Source organism: Elgaria multicarinata, chromosome 13 (assembly GCF_023053635.1).
Source record: "Elgaria multicarinata webbii isolate HBS135686 ecotype San Diego chromosome 13, rElgMul1.1.pri, whole genome shotgun sequence".
NCBI classification, from domain to species: Eukaryota; Metazoa; Chordata; class Lepidosauria; order Squamata; family Anguidae; genus Elgaria; species Elgaria multicarinata.
In genome coordinates this window covers 13,566,513-13,594,425 of record NC_086183.1, presented here as the reverse complement: position 1 = coordinate 13,594,425, position 27,913 = coordinate 13,566,513, and the positions used below count along the sequence as shown (strand labels likewise).

General features: G+C 47.1%; 1 protein-coding gene across 1 annotated transcript; it reads right to left on the bottom strand.

Annotated features, from left to right (window-relative positions):
• Positions 1-27,631, bottom strand: RCC1 (regulator of chromosome condensation 1). Its single transcript, XM_063140241.1, has 10 exons — positions 27,527-27,631; positions 15,478-15,547; positions 13,602-13,789; positions 10,388-10,567; positions 8,642-8,765; positions 7,212-7,334; positions 6,304-6,459; positions 4,161-4,280; positions 3,533-3,685; positions 1-2,037 (listed from the first exon to the last, which is right to left on the bottom strand). Exons 2-10 carry the CDS (start codon positions 15,533-15,535, stop codon positions 1,865-1,867), a joined length of 1,275 nt encoding a protein of 424 aa, XP_062996311.1. The 5' UTR covers positions 15,536-15,547; positions 27,527-27,631; the 3' UTR covers positions 1-1,864.
• Between the last annotated feature and the right edge of the window lie 282 nt (positions 27,632-27,913).

Below are 27,913 nucleotides of genomic sequence, written 5' to 3'. Positions count from 1 at the left end.
GATTCGCGTCTCTTCTGCAAACACCGCCAAAATATTTTTGTTTTCCTTCCCGTACCTCTCCAACCCCCCCAACCCCAGGCCTGTTGCTTTTCAAATCAAAGAGCCCTTTCACAGGACTGTCAGGACCTTCCAAACATGGCTGAGGGAGATCAGAGGGTAAGAGTGTCTCCATCCCAAATTGGTGGCCGCGTGGCTGGAATTCAGGCTTGCCTTCCTCCGTCGTCCTTGCCGAGGCCTTAAACTAGCACGCTGGGGGGGGGGGGGGATGGAGGCGGGACAAGCAAGCGCACATCTGTAGCCTAGAGAGGCCAAAACCTTTAAAAACTTGCGACCCTAACCAGGGAGGGGCCACACGCGTAGAAGCCAGCTAGTCCCCGTCTGCTTCTTGCCTACGCGTGTTTGAGGACGCTGGAGAAACAGATCAGCTGTCTGGGCCAGGGGGCGAGCGAAGGAACACCAGGGACAGAGAGAGAATATGACGCCAGTCTGGGAGACACACAAGGTTCTAATTTTCCAACTGAACACGGGCAGAGCGGTTTTCTTTCCAAGTGGAAAACAGGGGTCCAGGCTAATGCGGACAACGCGATAACAGAGGAGGCTCAGGGCGATGAGGAGGGGAGTCCACGTTCGCGTGGACCAACTCTCCACGTAGCAGGTAGACGTTACGATGAACCGTGTGCCGGGGAGCGGTGGTCACAGCTCCCCACAACACGGTTACGACCACAATTACGGGACATATCCAGAAAGGGGGAAAATTCTGCCTCTGCTCCTTTCTGGCCAGTATACCCGGCAGCTCCACTCCAATCACCGTGGCCATCCTGACCCTCCCCTGAGGAATTCAGAACTTTCGAAAGGATGGCGGTACCGACCCTTTTCAAGATACCGCCACGCTCAATGGGTGACCGTCCATCTTGCTGCAGTACCCCAGTTGAATTCCCCAACCTAGCGCCCCTCTCCAGGTGTGATGGGCTACAACTCCCCATCATAGCCAGCCCCGTGGAGCTGGGGATGATGGGAGTTGTAGTCCGCCATGCCTGCATGGGGCGTCATGTTGGGGATGACAGCTTTAAGGCACCCACATTGAAGCAGCGTGGGGCCGTGTCACACTCAAGCCCCGTTCAGAAAGCAACCGGATGGGAGACTCAACAAAAGGCATCCGTGTCCCACACACCCCACCTCAATTCTCTCTCTCGGCTCCGAAATTCCCCGTCTTCTTTGGCCAGGATGGTAGAGGCATTGGAAGCAGCTAGCAGCCTGAGCTACGCCAGAATTAAAAACAGAAGGGATTCCCCCTCGGAAGGATATACGTTTCTCTCGTCACCCAGGAGAAAGAGGCGCTGGCTTCTCCGTCAAGCCGGAGAAGCGATAACCCCCTGCGCTGATTGGGTGAACAAAGGCCTTTAAAAACGAAAGCGCAAAAAAAGAAAGAGGAAATAAAGAAGTCAAGTGCCCAGCAGGGGAAAAGCCCGGGTCCGATGGCGAAGGATGCCGAACGGAGGGCCGAAACTGGGAAAACACTGAGCAAAAAGCCGAAGGACGCGGGACAGCGGAGCGTCTCTCTCTCGAGGAGAAATCTGTCGATTAATTTAAAGTTTTAAAACAAATGAAGGCCTTGTCCTCCCAGCCACCAATACCTTTGAGAGCCACGAGGGGAGCCATTTTGAAGTTAAACAAATCCCAGCCTCTGAGAGAGTAATTTTTATATCAGCTAATTTTCTCCTCCACAGAAATAGTCGGAAAGTTTGCTTCTCCCCCTCCGCCGCACGGGAAGCTGTCGGGAGCCCGCCTTCCAAGCCCCGCCCTGAACGACTCAGGAAGCTGGAGCCCTGGAGACGGCCCTCGCGGGGACGGCGGGAAGACTTAGTCAACTCTGCCGTTCCTTGACAAGTAAGACAGTGTGCTGCCCGCCGCCGGTCACGGAGAGAACAGTGCGGTTCTCCAGCTGCTGGCCCGACATCTGGACGGGGCTCCAAGCGTCCTCTTCATCACCTGTGGCTAGCTGGAGGTTGGAGCCCATGCCCCAGGCAAATGCCCGACCTAGAAATGCAGGAAGGAACGAACAGCGGGAAGGTTAAAAAGAACCCTGCGATACTCCCCTAGCTGGACAGGAAATTCATGCTGGGAAATGCTGGGAGTTGTAGGACCTTTCCCCCCCCTGTCTAAACACGCATAGGATTGCAACTTTATTATTTCTTGTTTAAATTCATGGCTTGGCTTGTCTCTAATATTTTCAGCTGTTACCCTGTTGAGACCTGCTTATTCTGCATTATTGCCATTGTTAGCCCAACTGAGTACAATTGCAGAAAGGTGGGATAACAAGCCAAAATATATATATATATATTTAAAACAAATATGTAGGTCTTCAAGAATAACAATGAGATGTCAGTTCCACCAATTTGCCAAGCATGAGGCAACACATGAAGTGACAAGGACAGAAATATCAACCCTTTTGAATGGTCCTAGATACACAAAGCTTCATCCAGCACGGTATCATTCATAACCTGGTCTAGATGCCACCAGAATTTTGGGGAAGTGGGATTTTAATAGAATCGTTCCAATCCTTAGCAACAAATCTCTACCAATTCAAAGTTCATTTTACGGATATAGATCCCACTTCCTTCCAAAACTCAAAGCAGGTCACAAAGCAATGAACGGAGTTCTGCACCCATTCTGCCAGAGTACTGGAGTGGGCGGATCTAACAGTATTAGCACAGGTGTTCAAACATCTGACTTAAAAGCTGTTGGCATCTCTAACGTCCCAAACTTTGCCTCGTCATAAAATCACAGAATCATAGAACTGTGGAGTTGGAAGGGACCACAAGGGTCATTTAGTCCAACCCTCTGCAATTGCAGGAAAACCAATTTAACCATCTATGAGAGGGGGGCTGTCAGGCCTCTTCTTAAAAAACTCCAGAGATGGAGAACCCACAACCTCCGTAGGTAGACTGTTCCACTGTTGCACAGCTCTTACCGGCAGAAAGTTTTCCCTTATATTTAATTGGAATCTAGGCAGCTGTAACTTCTACCCGTTATTTCGAATCCTAATTTCTATGGCCATGGAAAATAGTTGAGCATCCTCCCTGTGGCACCCTTCAATGTACCTGAACACTGTTCACTTCTCTCCCCTGTCTTCCCTTATCCAAACTGAAAATCCCAAGTTCTTTCAGCCTGTCCTCACAGGGCCTGTCCTCAAGTCCCTGTATGATCTTTGTTGCCCTCCTCTGAACCTGTTCCAACTTATCAATGTCCTTCGGAAATGTGGTGCCCAGAATCGTACACAACACTCTGTGTGTGGTCTCACTAGTGCCGAGTACAAAGGAATAAGGACTTCATGCCTCTTTGATACAATACTTCTTCTAATGCAGCCCAGAATGTGAGCCCTTTTTTCCTCAACCCCTCTTGAGGTCTAGAAACTTAGGTCTACTCTCCAAAGGCAGTCCCTACTGCCCGGTGGTAATACGCATTCCTGAGCGGCGTTTCACACAGCCTATGGATTTGACGCCCAGGAGCCTGGCGCTGTGTTCAGTCTCACCGTCTTCCGTGACCGAGTAGCCAACCCGCTCCCCGCAGGCTACTGAAGATACTTTGGGTAGCCCCGGGATGGCGGTGGGTGTGCTCTTCTCTGGGACTCCTTCTCCCAGTCCCAACATGCCGTAGTCGGCCCTGCCCAGACTATACACGGTTCCTGTTTGAAATCGGGAGACAGGACAGAGAGAGAGAGAGCACAGACAGATGGCTCTGTTAGGAGAAATTCAGCCAAGAAACATCCAGCGATATGGCAAAGGCCAAACCAATTCAGGATGCCAATGAAGAACGGCACTTTGGAAGAGTTCTCACCCTGCCGCCAACGTGGAAAGAGAGCCAGGGAGTAAGTCAGCAGGCTATCATGTCCCTCTCCCCCATCTCACCACCTCCATTGCCTGGGCCAAACAGGCTGCCATAGTGAAGAGGAGGACCAATTCCAGGGGGTTCTGGTCAGTGGGCCCCTGCTGGGATGTGGGGCCCTGAGCAACTGCCCAATCATGCCTACCCTTGGCCCCGGCCCTGGAGAGAAGGCAGACATGACATTGTTGCGCCTGCTGGTGCCCCCTTTTGGTAGCAACCTTCCCGCTCTTCTCCTCCAGCTCACCCAAAGCAACACAGGACCCAGGGCAGCTCACCTTCCGAGTCCAGGCACACCGTGTGATGCTGCCCGGCAGAGAAACCGACCCAGGATCTGGTGGAGTTCTTGAATGCCGTCAGAATCTTTGGGGAATAGTAGGTGTCAATTCCTTGCGAACCTGGGGAGGGGGCAGGGCAGAAGTGGGGAGACAGGCAAGGAAACCCAAGCAGATGAAGGATCAATAAAATGCTTATTTATTGGTATTTTAAATACTTATATACTGGCCTTCGTTAGCAAATTCCGGGAGGGGGGATATAATTGGCACGGCTTTGTGTCGAAGCATTCGCCCGGTCGCCACAGGCGATCAGGAATTGCACAGAGGCGAGCGAGGGGGCTGGCACGGGAGTGACGGAGCTCAGCATCCCTTCTTGAAGTCTCTCGCAGAAAACAGACAGGGTGCTAGAAGAAGGAAGCTCCCTCTTCCTCACCCGGAATCGAAACGCAGCGGAGCCACTCCTTCGCCAGCTCCAGCAAGCCAGTAACACATACTGTATGCGCAGGCTAGTAACGACTGTGGGTGACATGACCAGGCCTGTTCCCCTTGGCGTGGGGGAAGGCGTTTCAGGCTATCCATCAGATTCTGAAGCTGAAGAAACAGGACTAGAAACGTCCCACCTTACACAGGGAATGGGGGAGGTGATTCTCCCAGGCTCTTCACCTGCCAAGGATGAATCTTCACAGGTCCTTATCAGTGAGAACATTAGCAACACACAGTCTGTGGGAACTCAGGACTCCTCTGAGGTGGCGGGGGGGACTTCAGAGCTGACCAATCCCAGAGTACAGCGTAGGTTCAAACGGGCGGAGCTAAAGGTAGGCGAGAGGCGGTCAGCTCGGCGAGCCTTTCACCAAAGGCTTCTTCAAAGAAATCCTCCTTGAAGTGAAAGGGACTCAGGGATTCTATGCTTTAGGGTGGATGCCGGCATTGAGCAGGGGGTTGGACTCGATGGCCTTATAGGCCCCTTCCAACTCGACTATTCCACGATTCTATGAAAAGACCACCGCCTTCGTTGAAAGAACAGCCTCGCTTAGTTGAGCCAAGTGTTAGCCTAGAGGAAGGTCCCTCGGTTTAAACTCTCTGGCGGTGCAGACCGGTGTTTATTTATGGAATAAAGCGTTGAGGATTGCTTGGCAGACCTTCTTCAGCGTTCCGCTCTCCAGCGGGAGGGTGTGAAACCGCGACAGTGGGTTTGTTTACAAGGAGGAATTCGTGTTCGTACAGGCTACACAGGAATTAACTTGTGCAGTTAAAGGTGGCTGGGCTGGGCCGTGGGGGAACTATTACTCTCGTGGCCCTGTGGGGCATCGGGGGGGTGAGTGGGACAATTTCTCTAGCAGATTCTTCCAAGAGAAGGTGCTGGAGCAGACACAGCACCATCGACGTCTAAGGTTCAAGGAGAGGACGTTCTGTATCACTCAGCGACCTCCAGATGCTGTTGGACTACAACCCCCATCGTTCCTGGCCAAGCCGACTGAGGACGATGGGATATGTAGTCCACTGCATTGGGGAGATGATGGGATATGTAGTCCACTGCATTGGGGAGGGGAGGCCAGGTTGTTGATCGACCTGGGGTAGAAGACCTGAATCTGGGGTAGAGACCCCTCCGTATATATATTTTTCTCCACCATACAAAACAGCTGCTGAGAGCCATTCCCTTCCATTGCTGTTTATAAAGCAAAAGAGAAACCATCAAGCCATCTTTCCTCCCCACCTCTTGGGTTTAGGGCCGTATATCCGTTGGAGATGGGCTCCTCTTACAACAGGGGTGCTGTGAATCTTAATCTGGCCCTCCGGGGATTCGCCAGGAGGCCAAACACACCTCCCTTGGGCCGGTCCACTTTCCACCACTGAGCACCCTTTGTGGGTTGGCTTCCTGGCTTTGGCAGGGTGTTCCTTCCCCCCTCCATTCCAAAAGATCAAAATCCCTCTCCTAAGGCGTCGTGACAAAGAAGAACTTCTAAGCTAAAATAGGCTGGCATTTTGGGCCCTGCCCCTTTGGCCCTGGCCCCGCCCACCGCCAGAATCTGACCCCACCCCAGAGCGTCTCTGAAATGGGATTCTGACGGAGGATCCACCCCTCCGCCTCACGTGGAGGGCGCCTGGGGCACCCCGAGCACCTGCATCCACACAGACCACGACTCACCCAGCTGGTAATAATTGGAGAGGCCGAATCCGATGACGTGGCCCTCGTGGGTGATGGCGATGGTCGAGTAGGAGCCACAGAAGACGTCCCGGATGTGGCCCTTGGTCTTACAGCCTCTCTGCTTGATGGTGACCGCTTGGGGGAGCAGCAACCGTTCTGGGAGGGGGACAGGAAGAGGTTTAGGAGGAATCGGTCCAATCGGGGAGAGAGGGGGTAACGTCCTAGACAGCCATGGCATCTTTTAGATACGAAGCCCAAAGGGTTCCTCTGCCTGGGTTCCCTCTCGTCAAGCTATTCTGACGTCCTTGTTCAGCAGGGTTGGCGAACCTCAGGCCAGGGAGTCAAATCTGGCCCTTCTAAGGGCCAAATCCAGCCCTCCAGGGCTCCCTAGATGGCCACACCCCTTCTCCTGCCCCCAAACCTTCTCGGTGGTGGCCCCCCAGTTATGGCATGATCTCCCTGATGAGGTCCACCTGGCACCAACACTGTTATCTTTCCTTTTCTCTCAGACATTGGGCAACATACAATGAGGTTTTAATCGGGTCCTGGGTTTTTCTCATTGCTGACCTGTTTAAAATGGTTTTACATAGATGAGTGTGTCTTTGTGTGTGCAGTCTTCTTATATATTTCTATGTAGATGGTTTTGATAACGTCTTTTAAAGGTTTTAATCTTTGTAAATCGCCCAGAGAGTTTGGCTCTTGGGAGGTATAGAAAAGTAACAAACGGAACGGACCAATGAATGAATTCTCTCACCTCCCACTGGGGTTCCCTGCTAGATCCGTGCTCTGCTGTGCATCCCGCACATCATGTCTCTAACCCCCGCAGCCTCCCTGAGCCAATCACGTCTAGCCATTCCTTCCCCCCAGCCCAGCACAACACTCATGGGATCTAATCCCAAGCAACTCACCCAGTCCTCTCCTTCCTCCTCTGGCGGTGAAGACCTGGGGCACCCGGCCCAGCTGACCGTTGTCTCCACAACCGCAGGTGTAAAGGTTGCCTGCCAAGGACACTAACGCTAGGTGATGGCTACCTGAGAAGGGAAAGCAAAGGCTCAAGAGTTTTCATGTTTTATTCTCCACCCGCCAACATTTGGGGGGATTCCATTCTGCAGCAAACCTAACCGCTGGCCATTTTGGGTGAGGTATTTAGGTCCCATCCCAATTTTGGTCGCTTGGGATGGGAGGCTGAAGAACAGCCAAATTAGAAACAGAATTCAGGAATGGACAGGGGGTAATTCTAACTACCGTCACAGGTTACACCACCGACCCACGGGAGAGGAGGCGTGAAATGGCGTCAAGAAGAGCAAAAGAGGACAAGAAAATCTCCCCCCCCCTTACTACTTTCCAAAGCCAACCTGGGGTAACCATTTCCGTCCCCGAGAAAGGAACGGCTTCGCCATTCAATACTTTTGGGCATCCATTATGAAAGCCATCCGTGGGCCAGTGGAAGCTGGAGGTGCCGATGTCAGTGGGGCGGTGAATCCGGTCCGGGTTTCAGTCAGAACTCTAAAGGCTCCTTTAGAGTTCTGACTGAAACCCGGACCGGATTCACCGCTCCACTGACATTGGAACCACCAGCCGCCACAGCCCTAGATCTCAACCTTCCATGATCCGAGAGCAGGGCAAAAAAACTCAGTAGCAGGGCACACACTTTGCATGCAGAAGGGCCCAGGCTTCGTGCATCTACTTTCCAAGGCAGTGCTTTTTACAAGCCTGCACGAACAAAAGACATTATTTACGCTTCAGATACAACTTGGCAGTCAAGTTTCTTGGGGACAGGCGGGAACGCCAAGTCCCCCATCTTCTCTGGTATATCTTCAAAGATTTATAGGAGCCAATTTTTGGTCCTATTGGAAATTCTTGTTTGGGATTATTGTTTGTGGACCATTCTGTTCAAATTTTAAGTGCATATATTTGTTTTATGATTAAGTATATTTTCGACGGACACATGATTTTAATTTAACACTTGAATTTGGCACATCGTTTCCAATCAGTTTCCTTAAACCTATTTTGTTCTTTGGTTTGTTTTTGGTTTAAGATAACACTTTTTTATCAGATCAATCCCCACAAACTCCAAGCAGAGCTGGGGGACAAGATTGCCTGACACCCTGCTACCAATTGGGATGGACCAGGATTTCCCAACCTTCGGTTCTCTGATGCTGTGAGAACACACAGCCCTCATCCTGTGTCCATTTACCATGTTGGCTGCAGGTGATGGGAGTTGAAGTGCAAAACATCTAGAAGGTACCAGGTTGGAGAAGGCTGTTGAAGCCAATATCGACCGAGATGGACCAAGGGCTCCTAAGAAGTTTCAAAACTCAAGCTACCCACCACTCACCTGAAGCAATTTTCACGATCGGCACATCCAGCTGCAACTCCACTGGAAGGGCGCTGCCATTTGCAGACTCCAAATTCTCTTCGCCCTTCAGAGGAGCCAGTAAGCCAATGACACCGTTCTCATCCTGAGGTTGGCAGAAGCACAAGAGAAAGAGTCATAAGAACATCAGAAGAGCCAAACTGGATCAAACCAAGAGTCCATCTAGTCCAACGTTCTGCACACATAGTGGCCAACCAACTGTCCACCAGGAACTCACAAGCAGAACACGGATGCAACACCACCCTCCAACCCATGTTCCCCAGCAACTGGTGTACACAGGTATACTGTCTCTGATACTGGAGGCAGTACAGAGCCATCTAAGGTCCTCCTCGGGTGTCTACTCCGAACAGAGCTCGGAGGATGGCAACAAGGGAGAGGGCCTTGGAGAGCCTTCTCAATGGTGGCCCTCCAATTATAGAATGATCTCCCCAACATGGCCCGCCTGGCACCAACATTGTTACCTTTTCAGCGCCAGGTCAAGACTTTTCTCCCAGGCATTTAACAGCATATTCTGAGTTTTTAATTGACTCCAGATCTATATTTTGGCCTGGCTGAGAGTTCACAGTTGTTTTAAATATATCTTGCCCTTGTATGTCGTCTGTTTTTATGCTTTTAAATTCTGTATATTAATTTTTAATGTTCAACATTTTAATCTTTGCAATCTGCCCAAAGAGCTTCGGCTATGGGGCGGTATATAAATGTTAATAATAATAATAAATAATAATAATCAGGACTATTAGCCATTGATATTCCTCAAGGAATTTCTCCAATCCCCCTTTAAAGCCATCCAAATTGGTGACTATCACATCATGTGGTAGCGAATTCCATAGTTTAACTCTGCGCTGTGTGAAAAGTCCTTCCTTTTATCTGTCCTGAGTCTCCACCAATCAGTTTCATGGGATGACCCCATTGGGTTCTAGTATTATGAGAGTGGGAGAAAAATGTCTCCCTATCCAGTTTTTCCACGCCATGCATAATTCCCAGTCATCTGTGAGAGTTGGTGATATACAAGGAAAGGCAGCGTGATGCCACGCAGACTAAAACAGGTTTTTCTTTGTTTTTGACTAGAACCCCCAGATACACCAGTCGGAACCCAGTGCAAAAGGCACTGGCTGAGTTCACACAACATGCTAAACCCTGCCAGTGGGGGGTCGTTGTTGAGCCGTGAGTTATCGTGTTGTCTGAGTGCAGTGCATTTTCGGCAGAGTCGCTTGTTAACCATGCTTGTGGCTCGTTAACCATTCTGAACAGCCCAACAACAAGCCACAGGTTCTCAAGGTGGCTTGTTCGAGAAAAATAAACCACACCGCATGGTTAACAAGCCACCTTGCGGAAAACGTACTGCGTTCCGACAACACGACTACCCATGGTGGGTTCAGCGTGTTGTCTGAACCCAGAATGACAGAATCCTGAGTCCCAGAATTTGTTCTGAGCCACAGAACAGAACTCAGGCCTTCCACATATGCATGTTATCCCAATGCCATACTTTAACTCTGCGCTGTGTGAAGAAGTCCTTCCTTTTATCTGGCCTGAATCTATGGCCAATCAGCTTCATGGGAAGACCCCCTTTGCTTCTAGTATTATGGGAGAGGGAGAAAAACGTCTCTCTCTCCACCCCATGCATAATTTTGTACAGTCAACTGGCAACCTGAGAGAGAGAGAGGGAGGAAGTGCATGTCTACTGCAAAGCAGAAGCAGCCCACGTACCCGGAAAGCGCCCCAGATGAAAACGCGCCCGTCCTCCGTCAAAGCTGCCGTGTGACTGTCCCCGGCCGACACCTGGACCACCTTCTCCTTCAGATCGACGAGGCCTGGCACAGAATCGGAGCCTTCCTCTGACGTGTCTCTCCCCAGGGCTCCCTCGTCGTTGCAGCCAAAGGTGTAGATCTGGGGGTGCAGAAGGGCTATGCTGTGAAAAAGGGCAGCTTGAGGAAAGACATGATCACTGCGTTTTCCAACTGCCGGGCCGAGACAGGACAGTGAGGGGAGCCCTTCGGCATCCGCCACGCAGCTTTCGCCGCAGGCCTTCGACAGGTGGGCTGAAATGTGCAAGTGGGGGGTGACGCAGCCGTGCAATCACCACCACCACCACCCTCCCCATTGGTTTTGTTTGCTTAGAACAGGGCAACTTGAGACGCGCCAGATGTTTTATTATTAATTATTATTTATTACATTTATATACCACCCCATAGCCAAAGCTCTCTGGGCGGTTTACAACAGTTAAAAACAGTGAACATTAAAAAGAAATATACAAAATCTAAAACCATCAAAAGCATAAAATGCAAACAAAAACAGACAATATCCATTTAAAAACAACAGTTCTGGGGTCAGTTAAAAAACTCAGCATATGCCGTTAAATGCCTGGGAGTAAAGTCTTGACCTGGCGCCGAAAAGATAACAATGTTGGTGCCAGGCGAGCCTCGTCGGGGAGATCATTCCATAATTGAGGGGCCACCACTGAAAAGGCCCTCTCCCTTGCTGCCATCCTCCGAGCTTCCCTCGGGGTAGGCACCTGGAGGAGGACTTTAGATGTTGAACATAGTGTATGGGGTAGGTTCATGTCGGGAGAGGCGTTCCATCAGGTATTGCGGTCCCAAGCCATGTAAGGCTTTGTAGGTTAAAAACAGCACCTTGAATTATGGACGCCAACTCCCATCATCCCCAGCCAGCACAGCCAATGGTCAGGGACTATGGGAGTTGTAGTCCAAAACATCGGGAAGGGATTGGGTTGCCAAACCTCTGCCCTAGGGAGCAAAGCAAGATGGTGGGCAGGAAGATAACCATTAAGATTGTTTAGTCTGGCATACGCAAGAGATAGGGCCTTCTTTGTGACAGCCCCAAAACTCTGGAACTCCCTTCCTACTGACTTGCCCTTTCATTCAGCCAAGACTCCAAGGCCTTCTTGTTCTTCAGTGCTGCCTTTAATATGAGATTGCAATTAGCTGACGTATCCAAGAGCTGCTTCTCAGGGTAGCCTGTCTGCTTCCTCCTGGTGCGGCCATTTCTATTTCTGTTTCCTGGCTTTCGTCACGGTTGTGCTTCACTTTGTAAGGGGCGTTGCCCTAAAAAGCAACTAAAGGCCCAACCCTATGCATGTTTGGACAGAAAAAAGCCCTACAACTCCCAGCATTCCTCAGCCAGCGTTGATAAACATACATAGAATTGGGCCCTGAATGAATATACATTTGAAATGGCTAAAAATAAAATAAAAATCCAAACATGAAAAATAAAGCCCATGTTCCGGGAGATGGTTGAAGGTTGGCCCTGGTTCTGAGAAAGGATGGAGGCTACCATGTGGCTACCAGAGAGGATGAAGGCTACTATGTGGCTACCAGGAAGGACAATGCAAAAGGAAAAGCTTGCTGTGAGTAAGCAGAGTTGCAAAAGCGGCTGCAGGCTCCATGCGCCTTTCTGCAGAAATATGGTGCAATCTGGCACCCGGAACTGGGCCACGCATTAACACGGGCGTGGTTTCCATGCACAGCAAAAGGAGGTGTCAATGGGCCGTGTAACATTTTATTTATTAAAACATTTGTATCCCGCTGTATATCACTAGGATGTCAAAGCGGCGTACAGATAAAATTATACAACAGTGTAAAACAATAAATATACACGCCTAGAAACAAATTAAACCGTTAATCAAGCTAAAAGCAGTATAGAATTTAAAAGCAGTAAAACCAATTAAAACAGTTTAAACAATTTATTTATTTATTGCATTTTTGTACCGCCCAATAGCCGAAGCTCCCTGGGCGGTTCACAAAAATTAGAACAACGTGCAAGCTTGGTGAGTTTAGCCATCGAAGGCTTTGCTTAAAAACCATGTCTTTGCTAAAATGGAGCGTGCCACTTCAGACTGAAAGGGGGGGATTGAAAATCTCATTTTTCAACGCTTCACACCAGCGCAATGGCAAAGTGTTTGATTAGACCAGGGGCGCACAACCCCTTTGGTCCCTGAGGGGCGCAACACCAAGGGATGGCATGTATGCAGGCAGGCTCGCACAAAGACGCACACGCACCTGGGGATTCCCTTGCCAGAGCTAGCAAGGGAATCTCTTCCTTTTCTCGCCAGAGGTCAGAGATAAGGAATGGATCCCCTTGCTAGCGTGGGAAAACCCAAGTAGATTGGGGGGGGGGGGGTCATCTGGTGGGCCACGTGCGGCTCACAATTCACACCCTTGGAGTAGACCCCTTCTCCCTCCCGATCTGCGTTCATGGAGTCATTGGGGCTTCAAATTTTAAAAAATCATGGGGGGGTGTGTGCTTAAATTGGTATATCCCCACTTGCAGATTATCTGTAGGCTGATTCCAGGTGCTAGATTCCAAGTTTTGGCTCAAATCCCCCTCCTTCAACGATCTCCACCACCAGCCATTCTAGCAGACTGCACAGAGGGAGATAAGAAGTGAAGCAGGGCCATTCTACCAACCCTGCTGAATGAACTATCTTTGCCCCCTCTTCCCTCCCCGTTCCTCTTTCCTTGTGTGCCGTGACTTTTTAAGATTGTAAGCCTGTGAGCAGGGACGATCTTCTTTTACTGAGAATACGGGAGCCTTTCCGACTGGGGAGCGGCTTCAAAATACTTCAAATAAAATAAATAAAAATAAACTCTTAGCACCACCTGCTCCTTTGATTTGTCTCCCCACCTCGTTCACATTTGACTATTTCCCTTCCCTCTGACATGGTGACCAATTCGACAACAAACCAGGTCACGCCATCATTTCAAGCACTCTAGAGCAGGAACAGGCAAATCTGGCACCTGCTACATGTTTTGGACTACAATTCCCAACGTCCCCAGTGGCTGGTGAGGATGGGAGTTGACGTTATTGGGACGCCAGGCTGCCTGTCCCTGCTATAAAACATTTGGTAGTTTCGGAGCCCGACAGAAACAGTGAAAGCCAACAGGGACGGCCCATCCAGACTCACTTTGCCCGTCTCGGTGAGGCACACGGTGTGGACCCCTCCGGCTTCGGCCTGGATGATTTTCTCAGGGAGCTGCAGCACGGCAGGCCTCTTCCGTGCCAGCACGTCCGGTCCCAGGCCCAGCTGCCCGAGATCGCCCTGGCCCAGGGTCAAGACCAGCCCGGGCTCTGTGCGGTGTGACTGATGGCTAACTGCATCGAGGGCAGGAGGAAGGAATCAGAAAGAGAAGGCAATGTTCAACAGGCAAGGCAGGAGAGAGTGAGCACCCGTCCCAAGCCCACCCACATTTTCTCCAACGTTATTTTCCTTCCAGTTTTAAGAAAAGCTTATATCCCGCCTATTTCCCCCAAAGGGAACTCAAGGCAGCAAGCCAGCCAAGAGCGACATGATTGAAATCGATCTGAAAAATCCCAATAAACAGAAGATGAGAACAACAATCGAGTTATAAAAAACAGATCAGCTAAGGGCTGGAAACAGCCAAAGGCTATCTAAACTAGTTAAGCAAATGCCTCCTTAGAGAGCCACCCCGAAAGTCAGAGACCGGAAAGTTCAAGAGGGATGCTTTGATGGACCAAGGGCAGAACATTCAAGCAGGATGGGACGAAACCTGCTTTGGATCTCTGGGCACTACTGTTTTTATTATTACTATATAATAATAATAATAACAACAACAACCATGATACCCCTTCCATAGCCCCACTTTCTTTCCATTTATCATTTGATGATTTCTTCTCTTTGGTGCAGTTTGCTCCCGAATTGGAATGCCTCTCTGAAGGCTTACGGCATCATCCTATGCATGTTTAAATGAAAAAAAGCCCTTTAATTCCCAGTATTCCCAAGCTAAGACTGCTTGCTGGGGAATACTGGGAGTTGTAGGACTTTTTTCTGCCTAAACATGCCTGGGATGTTGCCCTTAGTTACTTAAGAGGCAATGGAGTCTTTCTTTCTTTCTTTCTTTCCTTTGCCCCTGTGTTTTGGGGTGGGGGGTTAAAAAAGGGAGCTAAGTGAGACAGCCTAACACATCCCTTATCCTGGAACAGCAGTCCCCATCCAGATCAAGGGGGACGGGGACATCTACACAAAAGTAAAATACGAAGTTGCCATCACCTACACTGTTAGAGCAGTATGACAATGGGACCAGTTACCTAGAGAGGTTGTGGGCTCTCCCACACTAGAGGCCTTCAAGAGGCAGCTGGACAACCATCGGTCAGGGATGCTTTAGGGTGGATTCCTGCATTGAGCAGAGGGTTGGACCCGATGGCCTTGTAGGCCCCTTCCAACTCTGCTATTCTATGATTCTATGATTATGTTATCACACAGAGGAGGGCCAGGATCTCTTCTCGATCCTCCCAGAGTGCAGGACACGGAATAACGGGCTCAAGTTAAAGGAAGCCAGATCCCAGCTGGACATCAGGAAAAACTTCCTGACTCTTAGAGCAGTACGACAATGGAATCAGTTTCCTAGGGAGGTTGTGGGCTCTCCCACACTAGAGGTCTTCAAGAGGCAGCTGGACAACCATCTATCAAGGATGCTTTAGGGCGGATTCCTGCATTGAGCAGGGGGTTCGACTCGATGGCCTTATAGGCCCCTTCCAACTCTACTATTCTATGATTCTGTGATACACAGTACACACATTTAACAGAGTGTAGTTGAGTCCTAAGAAGAATTTGCCAACTCTGGGAGTCTGTACCGCCTCCCAGCCTATCCCACGCGCTCAAGTCAGTCTCAGCAGACGTTCGCTTCGCAAGCGACACAACAAGAAGAGCATCTTAATGCTCCAAAGGTAAAGAGAAGAAAAGGAAGGAGAATAAGCACTGAAGACAGATGGAAGCAGACTATCCACAGCAGGTTGGCGCGAAAGGCCGCGCGCCGGATCACCTTTAGTCCGCTTCACTTTGACAGCGTCGTCTTTTTCCAGCACCCGTTTTCTTGGCATGTTTCTTGAAAGCTGGGGGAGGAGGAAAGAAAGAAATAGGTGGAATGAAAACACAGGTTTGAGTAAAACCTAAGGAGGAAGGCCAAGGAATAACACTTGCCAGACAGTGAGGAAGTTATGCCACACAGGCGGCCTAAAAGGGTGAATAAAAATCAGTATTTAAAAAAAAAAACAGATTTTTTTTTATTTAAATCGGATTTTTTTTAATAAAATGCTTTTTGAGCAAAAATCTATCTAAAGATAGTTTTCTATTTAAGACACATTATAGTCCAAAGGTAAGGATTCATTTTTAATTATGTAGCATGAGGCTGTATATTCATGCAATGTTTAAATTTTGGGGTAAATGAATTCCATGAATCCATTCACAATGTCATGCTCTTCCAGAGGTTTCTGTAAGATTATTGGGCAATTTTTCTATCTGGAAGATCTTATCACAGATGCTTGGTTTTACAGTTCTCAAAACTGTGAATTTGTGTCTGCAGAGATCACAATCCCATGGTTCCTTTGCAAATTTATGTACACAGAATCAACCCTTTACCTCTTAAGGAGCATTCCAATGTCACATATGGGACATTTATACTCTAGTTCAGGACAAAGAATCTTTTGCATATACTAATGTTTAAAGTGAAACGATTTATTTTGCAGCATATGAATACAATGGTCATTACTAGCAGAACAGGGTTAGTAACTTTAAATTCAGCAAGAAACCATTTACTTAGATACTATTAATATTGTGTCACGTATGGGACACAAGAATTTCCATCTTTTTGCACGTGGTTATCTTCAATTAAACATTTCTGTGAACTTGAAACTAATTCAACTTTTTTCTGATAATTCCTGAGATATCACCTCACATTTATATCCATGTTAGGCTCAATTTTTACATTTTAGCTCAGTCAAAAAAATGTTTTTTGATGTCACGTATGGGACATTCTCTGTCACGTATGGGACACTGTCTGCACTACAATATAGAAACTCACTTAGGACTACTAAATATGAATTATTAATTGATTTAAGACACTAGCATCAACGAATAATGTAGTTAGAGAGTTTAAGCATTGATATTTGAAAAGTTCCTTTACATTAGAATAATTCTGAAAATTTATACATGGTGCAGCGACGTGACTTCGATGCCACAGTTGGTGGGTCAATCTTCCTAATCACATCCTTAAAGGAGTATGTAATACAATCAAGAGTGTGGGGCCACTTATAATGATGTTTGTTGGCAGGAACCATTACACTCACTTTAACTCCATCCATGCCACAGACCTCCATAACACTGCCTGGGTAGGCCACTTTATTATAACTAACCAAGCACCAAACACCTATATTGAGTTTTACATATGAAGTAGGCCTAGTAACAGGAACAGATTCTTCACTCTCCAGGGCATAGTGTTTGAAGGAAATTAGACCGTTTGGTTTAGCCTGCACAATATGATATGATGCTATCCCAGGCACAGTGATAGTTCCTTCCCAAGGCTTGTCTTTCTCTACTTGGGAATGTATTTCACTCTGGGAAACGTACAGAGTGCATGTTGAGGGAGCAAGTTCATTTGCTAACTGTGCAGACTCCACTGCATTCTGTACGACACTGACATTGCCTTGGCTCATGGTCTTTTGTCGTACAAGCCTTTTCACACTGCCTACCACACCATCAACTATTCCTTTGCCATTTGAGGTGGCAAAATATTTCCAACTGAACTTTCTTTGGTATTTTTTTTGCTAGAAGCTTCAGCACATGCCCCATATATTTGTTCTTGAACTCGGATGCAGGTCCATCGCTCCAAATGATGTCCTGAGAAACACCAGTTTCTTCACTCATTATCTCATAGTTTCATCAGCATTACATACACAGTGTGTTTGTCCTTCTGTGTTATATCTGAGCACAAGAGGAAGGTTCTACAAGATCCAAAACAGCTGCAGTGAAAAGCGTTACACTTGCTCAAGACCAAAGGGCACGCTGAATCTCGTTCTGATACTCACAGCTATAAGACATAGCAAAATCAATTTGCAGCACTCTTACATTTTCCAGTTTTTGATCACTTAAGAAAGCACTTGCTTGTATTCTTTTTATGTGAACATGACCCAGGAAGTTTTCATAACTTGAAACAATATCTTCATGTAATTCACCAGCACAACCATCTTTCATGCTTAACACTAGTCTTCCATCAGCATCCTTTTCCCACTGCTTCCATGTGACGTGCTTTGCTGGCTCTTCAGGAAATGGAATATTTTTTCCACTGGAACATTTTTCACATGCATTTAGCCAACAGTTGGAAATTAAATTGTCATCACATAAAACAGACTTTAAAAATCCTGGGTCCCCTCCAATTCTAAGGCCCTTTAACTTGAGTTTAAAATTTCCACGGATTTTACATCGACGCTGATCCACTGGAGTATCCTTCAGTAGAAGAACATTTTTTGGACGTAGACTACAAAATTTTGCAAAACTCATTTTAACTTCAGGGTGGCTGTTTTTAAACACAAAAAATGCCTCTCTTAAAAGCATAGTGAGAAAATGTTTTTGAAGTCTAAGTTTCTTTCCTTCTTCCCAAATAGTTATGCAGTCCTTCAATCCAGGAGCTGTATATACAATATCATTGCGAAAAAAGAAGCTCTTAACAACGTTTATGTCTTCCTTTAACATACCACACCCTTGTGAGAAGGAACTATGCATTTGATTAACTAGTTTAATACCTACTCTTTGTGCTAAACCACTGACTACAGCGATCGGTTTTCTTGGTGATTTTGGCAATGACTTTACAGTTCTATTCACAGCTTTTCCATAGCTCCGTCTGCTCTGGAAAGGACTTACTATTATATATTTTTCTGCATCACTGTCAGCAATAGTTTTTTTCTTGCATGCTCTCTGCAACCTCTTTCGATCTCTTTCATACTTCTTCCTCTGCAACTTCTCTCTGCTACTCATAGACATATTTTTCTTTCTTCTCAGTTCTTTTAACCTTTCGTTTTCCTTTTTTTGAAATTCTGGATCCTCCATCTTCTTCTTTAGTCTCATTTTCTTCATTCTTTCAGCACTAGTGCTCTTTTTATTTTCAGTTGACACATTCATTGTGCATTATCTGCATAATAAGTGTCACGTATGGGACAATGAATAAAGGGACGTATAAACTGTTTAAAATACAAAATTAACATTAAGAAAATATTTCATTGTGGACAACATTATCTTTGTTTTAAATCTGCTTTACTACATTTTAAATGCTACAAATAACATATATAACCTAAAAAGTGCTCTTTTTCATGTCACATATGGGACAGCAAAACTATATGCATAACTAGCTATATATCTGCTAATAAACACACAGTTTCTAATGTTTTAACATGTAGGCAGCTAATTTAGGACCTTACCTTTACTATCAGAATGAAAACAACACTTAATTCACTGTACAATACAATGCTAACACTTAATCAAATGTAACCTCATTTAGCATGTGATCTTGACAATGGTAGCCATTTTGAAAACCAGGTTGTGCAATAATAGCAAAAAAATTATCTTTCATCATCAAAATACCCTCTTTCCACTATATATAACTAATACAATACAAAATATTTAATTTTTCATTTTGAAATTTCAGGTGTTTTGTCCCTGTTTCAGTGGAATGCTCCTTAAGTGCTAAGTTTCAAAAAAATCAATGACTAGAGTTTTTTCCCCACATTTTCTGGTATGTTTCCACTTCACCCCCACAGCCTTTTCCCCATTTCCCCGCCCCCCAGCCCCTTACATCTCTAACCATTGCTCCAAGTCAACCGCTTCTTCTGTTCCTCAGTTGCAGCCAAATGTGAGCAGGGTTCTTGAGAACGTTAAGAGCACCCCTGCTGGGTCAGAACAAGAACCCAGGGCCAATGCAGAAAGCCCCTTCCCGTATTGGACATTGCTGTTTTGGCCACTCAGTTTATGAGCCTAAGGGCCCAATCCTATGCATGTTTAGACCCCGGGGGGGGGGGACGACTTCCTGCAACTCCCAGTATTCCCCAGTCAGCCATTGGATTGGGGAATGGGCCGTAACTGAAGCAATTTCAAAAGTCAAAGCACTCCGTTGTTTCATATCTCCTCCCAATAACATTTGCTGTGGCGCTTGACAAAAGAAACAGCCATTATTACACACACAGAGAGCGCATTGCTGGCCCACAACCACCTGTTCAATCCTCTCAGTGGTCCAGACACGCCTCAAAAAGCTTCAGAGAGAATTCAAAAAGGGCAATTGCTATTTATAAAGCAAGGAATATTAGAAAAACACTTCAATGCTTCATATATTGTTGCCTTCGGGGATGATTACATAAACATATTTTTTTTTCCAAATCCAGCAAACAGCGGTCATGTGTGAATAACCTGACGAGAGGAGAAAAATCAAGTCTGACGGAGCAAGAATTTCACTTGATGAACCTGGCAGAATGCAGGGAATCAAGTTCACTAACATTTGCATTCTTACCAAAGCAGAAAGTTGACTGCAAACCCGTCCTCCTCAACCCAAATTCTGGCTTAGGCAAAACACGCCATTATCTACCACTTCTGCTTGGCTTGCGCTGTTACGGAAAACAGAATGCAGTTTCTTAATCCAATCTTAATGCGAAAATGATAACGGGAAGCTGTGTGTGCCTGGTTCTCTTTAATTCCCGGGCATTAGCAGACAAGGCGATTTGTCCAGTTTTTAAAAAGAAGTTTCTAACTCAGAGGAATAAGCACGAGAGCCACAGGAGTTATTGTACCAGGATAGATTCCTCACTGCAAATTATGTGGGGTGGAGGTATCAGATAGACTTGTAGGGATCTCTCCACAATAATATAATAATAATAATAATAATAAAATTTATTTCTTACCCGCCTCTCCATTTTGATCAAGGCGGGGAACAACAGTAAATATAAAATTCATAAAACTGAATTAAGAACATAATATATGTTGTTAAAACATCCTAAAAGCATCCTAAAATTCCCCTGGATAGGCCTGCCAGGAGAGATGAGTCTTGATAGCTTTCTTGAATCCTAATAGACTGTCAAGTTGAAGAGTCTCCTCCAGCAGGCCATTCCACAGTCTGGGAGCAGCAGAAGAGAAGGTCCTCTGGGTAATAGTTGTCAGCCTTGTTTTTGTTGGCTGGAGTAAATTCTTCCCAGTGGACCAGCTCATCTGGTGTGATGGCATGGGATGCTGCAACCCTGATGAAGCTAAGCAGGTCTAGGCCTGGTCAGTTTCTGGAAGGGTGACTACCAGAGAACCCCATGTACATTGATTCCTGCATTGAGCAGGGGGTTGGACTCGATGGCCTTGTAGGCCCCTTCCAACTCTATGATTCTATGACCTGAGTGTGCGGGGCGGATTGTATGGGAGAAGGCGATCCCGCAGGTAGCCTGGACCCAAACCATGTAGGGCTTTAAAGATGATAACCAACACTTTATACTTCGCCCGTAAACTAATTGGCAGCCAGTGAAGAGATTAACGAATAAATGAACCACATCTACGTTTGCCTTGCGTCAAATCTTCATTACCAATTTACATCATTTTAATCAATTTAGGGTGCAATCCTATACATGTTTAGGCAGAAAAATGTACATAGGATTACACCATTGATTAAACGTACTTAGGATCACTTCATTGATCCAGGGCAGATTTAGGCAAGTCCCACTCCCTGGAAGAACCCAAAATATGAAACCTCCGCAGGCCAGATTAGGACGGTGGAGCGGAGGTTTTGCAAGCCTGGTTTAACATGTGGGTACTGTGGCGTCCCTCAAAGGCAGCTGGGAAATTTAATTTACTGAACCACTGATAATTCTTTCATAGCTACAATTCTCATAACTCATTGGGAATAAGAAGTGACTATTAAAACAGTTTAAATCTGTAGTACTCACTTTGCATCAACCAGGCACCCTCCAAATGTGTCGGACTACACTGCCCATCCTCTCCAAACACCAGGCCCTGCTGTCAGGGGATGATGGGACTTGTGGACCAACACAACTGGAGGGGACAAAGGTGGGGGAGACTACTTTGTACAATACTCCTGCGAGCCCCTCGATCCATTTACCTTAGCATCGTCAACTCTGGTCGGCAGCAACTTTTCCAGATCACGCCAGAGGCCCTTCACTTCACTTGCACCCAGATCCTTTTAACTATAGATTGAACCTGGCACCCTTGACATACAAAGCATGTGAATGGGGCTACACCATGACCCCAACGGAGCAGGTGCGTGGGCTGGGGGTATTCATGCATCCAGCAGTGCCACTGAAAGCACAGGTGTCTTCAGAGGCTACAAGTCCGTTTTCCCAGCCCCTAGCAGGTAAGACGATTACGGCAATTCCTGGGCAGGGAACGCTTGACCACTGTGGTTCATGCACTGGCAACCTCAACACTGGATGGCTTCAATGCGCTTTAGGTGGCGCAGAATGCCAGGTTGCGAACAGGAGTGACTTATCGCTAGCACGTCACACCGATGCAGAAAGAACTGCACTGGCTGCGTTGCCTGGCCAGGTTTAAGGTTGCGGTACTTGTTCACAAAGCCCTAACGACTCAAGACTAGGAGACGTAAGAGATGACCTGAACCCTTCCCAGCCTGCTCAGCTGCTGCACAGATCATAGAAGCATCACTAGTATTTCATAGAATAGTAGAGTTGGAAGGGGCCTACAAGGCCATCGAGTCCAACCCCCTGCTCAATGCAGGAATCCACCCTAAAGCATATCTGATGGATGGTTGACTACATGCTTCTTGAATGCCTCTAGTATGGGAGAGGCCACGACCTCCCTAGGTCATTGGTTCCATTGTCGTCCTGCTCTAACAGTCAGGAAGTTTTTCCTGATGTCCTGCCGGAATCCGGCTTCCTGGAACTTGAGCCCATTATTCCATGTCCTGCACTCTGGGAGGATCCTGGCCCTCCTCTATGTGACAACCTTTCAAGTCCTTGAAGAGTGCTATCAAGTCTCCCCTTAGTCTTCTCTTCTCCAAGCTAAACATGCTCAGTTCTTTCAGTCTCTCCTCATAGGGCTTTGTTTCCAGACCCCCTGATCATCCTCGTTGCTCTCCTCTGAACCCCCTCCAGCTTGTCTGCATCCTTCTTGAAGTGTGGTGCCCACAACTGGACACAATACTCCTACTGGTGGCCAAGGTTATGGAGGTTCGCTCCATTATGGCTTGGGATAGGGCCTTTAGCATCCACCCTCTGGAACTCTTTACTTGTACAAACTAGACAGACACCAACCTTTCTGGCTTTTCAGCACCTACTGAAAGCATACCTTTTCCAGCAACTTAAGAATTGGGACTTGGAATCTTTTGCATGCAAAAACCACACTTTTACCACTAGATGAAAGTTTCTGCATGGGGAGCTCTACGGTAAACAACACACAAGAAACTTTTTGTGTGCGTTATTTGAGGGCAGGGAGGCATTCAGGGGCCAGCTGAGTGACCTGTGTCCACCGATCAAATAAACAAATACATCTTGCAATGAGTTATATTGCACGCAATAATATCGTGAGCCCCTGCCAAAGGAAGTGAGGCAGGTGGCTACCAGGAGGACGGCCTTCTCTGCTGTGGCACCCCGGCTGTGGAATGAGCTCCCTAAGGAGGTTCGCTTGGCACCTACATTATATGCTTTTAGACGCCAGGTGAAGACCTTTTTATTCTCCCAACATTTTAACAATCTATAAATACATTTTAACATGGTGTTTTAAATTTGTAATTTTGCATTGCTGCTGTTTTTATCTGGTTGAGCTTTTATATTGTATTTTATATTATGGTTTTATACTGTTGTTTTATACTTCGAATGGTCTTAATTTTTGTGAACCGCCCAGAGAGCTTCTGCTATTGGGTGGTATAGAAATGCAATAAATCAATAAATACCTAGTTTATTCCCTTCGGAACTTGCACAACGGCATTCCATGCAGGCATCAAAATACTAAAGAAATACAGGGCAGGAGGAACATCTATGCCAAGGAACGCCACAGCTGTTAGGAGTTCCACCTGTCGGCCAGCTGTTGAAGGCACAAGAGCCCTGCCAGGAAACCAACAAAGGCCAGCCCTGATAGTAGTAGATAGTGACGCTAACGCTGCCATCCTATGCACGCTTTCCTGGGAGCACCGCCCCCCCCCCCCATTGAACACAATAGAACTTATTTTGAGTTGACATGCACAGGATTGCATCATAAGAGTCTGAGAAGCGAGAGATCAGAAAGAAGGATCCATGCCCCTGGATTCAAAACTCAGCTTCTGTCACAAATTAGAAGGCAGAGATAGATACCTCACTCCTCTTTCAGCCTCTATTTTCCTGTCTGAAAAACAGGGATTATAAATACACTGTATCTACAATTTATTTATTAATTTACAATATTTATATACCGCTCCTCATTCAGAATTTCGGAGTGGTGGACAAAACAAAATAGAATAAAAACTGATTGGAAACACAATAAAAATACATTCTTAAAAGCAACAAAGTGCAAAATAAACCTTGCAGGGTTGTTGTAAGGATTACTGAAACAACATCAGCAAAATGCTCTGAATACCCAACATATTGGGTATTATTGTTGGCATGTACTTGCCAACAATAATATGGAATAATAATATGCTAACTATAATAAGGAAGTGAGGCAGGTGGCTACCAGGAGGAGGGCCTTCTCTGTTGTGGCACCCTGGCTGTGGAACGAGCTCCCTAGAGAGGTTCGCCAGGCACCTACATTATACTCTTTTAGACTCCAGCTAAAGATGTTTTTTATTTTCTCAGTATTTTAACAGTCTATCAACTTAATTTTGCTGTTTTAAATCTGTATTAATTTCTACATTGAGGCTTGGTTTTATCCTGGTTGTGTTTTTATCTTGCATTTTGTACTATGCTTTTATACGGTTTGTTTTATATTTTTAATGGACTTCATGGTTTTAATTTTTGTAAACCGCTCAGAGAGCTTCAGCTGTTGGGCAGTATAAAAATGCAATAAATGAATAAATAAATAAATTGACCAGTCCCTCACCACCCAGAGGCTTCTGAGAGCATTCAGTCGAAACACTAAACATGCAAAAGTTTTGAGAGGACCCTGAACATTTGGGGAGAGGGGCGGGCATGCATGTGTCCCCACCCCCAGAGTTTTAGCCCACCAAGTGTGCCAAGGGAATGCCCGCGTAGGGCTCTAGCCAAAATACAGTCTGTTCTTTTTAATAGTGATTTTTTTTAAACCGCCCAAAGAGCTTCAGCTATGGGGTGGTATAGAAATGTAATAAATACATTATTGATGGTTTCATACTGTTTGATTTTTATCCGCCCTGAGGGCCCAATGATACAGGGCGGGATGCAAATGTTTTAATATATAAATAATGATAATAAATAATATTCTGGCTAACAGAAATTTTCTGAGTTCTCAGATTATTATTGTCCATTGCATTTTTAGCCCACTCTCAGTGGCTACTAGCCCTGATAGTTGTGTGCTATCTCCGGTATTCGAGGCAGTAGGCCTGTGTTCACCAGGTGCTGGGGAACATGGGCGGCGGGTGTTGTTGCACCATGTCCTGCTTTGTCAGTCCCTGGCCGACGGCTGGTTGGCCACTGTGTGAACAGAGTGCTGGACTAGATGGACCCTTGGTCTGATCCAGCAGGGCTCTTCTGATGTTCTTCTGTCTCCAAATGGAGCTTGGCTTCTCCCCCAAGTTTAGTTTATCCTCACATCCACCCTGTGATGTAGGTTAGGCTGAGAGACAGCAACTGGCTCAAGGCTATCCAGTGATCTTTAGGGCAGGAAGAGGGATCTGAACCCAGGTCTCCCTGGTACTCCGAGTCTAACACCCTGCACCACACGGGTTCTCACAGATCTTTTCCAGAGCCTGATCTCTGAAATCCTTTGACCTGGAGATTCTGCAGGAGAGAGCACACGAAGCCTCTGCCACAAGGCTGAGAGCGCAAAAACTGTACCCCAAGACCCCCTCCCTGTGCAGATCTCCTCATCAACTCCATTACAGGGCTGGGGGATTCTTGTTCGCTGCTTGGACTGCAATCCTGCATCTAACCATTTACCTTGGAGTATGCTCCACTGAACTCAACGGCACTCACTTCGGAGAAATTCTTACCGGGTATAGCCTTGTCAGTCTATGGCACAAAAGCAACAAAGAACTTCACAGCACCTTGGAGCGGCACTGCTACACCAAGCAGGATATTGCACTATGAAAGTGGTATATAAAAGGCAGGAGCCACACCAAGCAGGATATAGCAGTATGAAAGCAGTCTATGGTATGTGTCAATGGGCCCCAACAGTTGTCAGTCCACTTCAGTACCGCTATAAAGCAGTCGTGTGGCTCCTGGCTTTTATATACCTCTTCCATACCACTTTCATAGTGCAATATCCTATGTGGTGTAGATTAGGCCCTTAAAGACTATCAAATTTAAGGTGCAATCCTATCCATGATTAGACAGGTGGGGGGAAGTCCTACAACTCCCAGCATTCCCCAACTAGCTGCTGGGAACTGTAGGACTTTTCTCTTCCTACACATGTACTTCTGGCATAAATATTCCGATACCTTTTAGTTCCGCTTTAAATCGCCTTGAATTCTCTTCTTTCTTTTTTTGAGAAAAGAAATTGATGCTGATGCTGAAGAAGTTGCATCATCATCATCATGTAATTAAATTTCTTCAGGTGCAATCCTATGCATGTTTAAGAGAGAGAGAGAAAGCCCTACAGCTCTCAGCACGCCCCAGCCAGGGCACGATGGGAGTTGTATGACTTTTCTTTCTCTCTTTTAACATTCCTAGGATTGAGCCCTTTGTTGCCTCTAGCCCACTTCATCAGCCGGGTCAGTCTGCATCAGATTGCCCCTTTTCCTCACCTTTTAAAATAAGTAATTAAAATAAAATAAAAAGACGAACACCAACCCTGCAAGGTCCACATCGGATTCAATCCCATGGCTGCAACAAGGTAAAATTCTACAGCCAAAATAAAGGAAACCTGTAAAGCCTTACATGGCTCAGGACCACAATACCTGATGGAACACCTCTTCCGACATGAACCTACCCGTACACTGCGTTCAACATCTAAGGTCCTCCTCAGGATGCCTACTCCGAGGGAAGCTCGGAGGATGGCAACAAGGGACAGGGCCTTCTCAGTGGTGGCCCCCCAATTATGGATTGATCTCCCTGACGAGGCCCGCCTGGCGCCAATATTGTTGTCTTTTCTGTGCTGGGTCAAGACTTTCCTCTTCTCCCAGGCATTTAACAGCATATTTATTTAAGCATTTTTATGCCGCCATTCAGCCAAAAAAGGCTCTCACGGCGGCTTACAGAAGTATTTCTTGACAGTCCCTGCCCACAGGCTTACAATCTAAAAGACATGACACAAAAGGAAAGGGGATTGGGAGGGAGGAGGAGGAGGGGAAAAGTTTTTTTTAACTGACCCCAGAATAGTTGTTTTAATGTCTGTTTTTTGTTTGTATTTTATGCTTTTGAAGGCTTTAAATTTTGGATATTTGTTTTTAACAAATTCGTAAACCTTCGCCCAGAGAGCTTCGGCTATGGGCTGGTATATAAATATAATAATAAATAATACACGCAAAAAGTCCACTCCCCCCCCCTTTCCCTTTCCCAATCCCTTTGAAGAAAGCAGCTCGGATTTGAATCTCCCGCGCTGACCCTTCCTTTCCTTTCCCTTCCCTCTCCGCGAAGGACAGAGCGGGCGAGCGGCTGGCCGGGCAGGAGACACGCGCGAGATGCCGCGATCTCCTCCTCCCGGGGAACGTTCGGAGCGCGCGCTCTTACCCCCCCCCCCCTTTGGAACGCGAGCTTGCTACTTCGCGTTCCATCCATGGAACGTTCGGACAGCCGCGACTTCCCCCAGCCCCTGAGCCACGTGGCGCCCAGGCCGGGCCCTTCTGGGCGAACTTAGCCCAACGACCCAAGGGGAAAGTATTGGCGGCGGGAGCTCGTACCTGGCCCACCCACCCCCTTAGGCTAACTAGTCCTGGGCGACCCCCCCGCCCCGCCCCGCCCCTACCCACCCCGTAAAGCCGCCGGGAGACTCACCTGGTTTATTTGCCTATTCACCGCCCCGCCACTTCCAAGTCAGCCAAGTCTTCTCCTCTCTCTCTCTCTCTGTGTCTCAATTACCCCCCTCACACCCAAAGTCCGGATCCGCCGGAGCATGCGCACCGAGGCTCCCCCGGCGCAGATGCCATTGGCTAGCGAGAAAGGAGGAAACCGATTTACTCTCCAGCGCCGCCTGCAGGCCGCCACGGGGAGAAAGAAAAAAGCGGGGGGGGGGAGAGAAGAAGAGGAGGAAATTACTTTTCCCTTCCCCATGCGTTATAAACAAGCCTGATTTTGGTTCCGTTTTCCTCCTTTCCCATTTCCCCCCATCGAACCCGCTTGTCCTAACATCTTGCTTGACGAAGAGATCCGGAGATCTCGAAA

Coding starts and splice junctions, on each gene's coding strand:
- RCC1 (XM_063140241.1), bottom strand. CDS start 15,535: ATGCCAAGAAAACGGGTGCTGGAAAAAGACGACGCTGTCAAAGTGAAG. Junction 4,281..6,303: donor CTCCAATTATTACCAGCTGG/GTGAGTCGTGGT, acceptor CCCCCTCCCCAG/GTTCGCAAGGAATTGACACC. Junction 3,686..4,160: donor GGTGTGCCTGGACTCGGAAG/GTGAGCTGCCCT, acceptor GATTTCAAACAG/GAACCGTGTATAGTCTGGGC.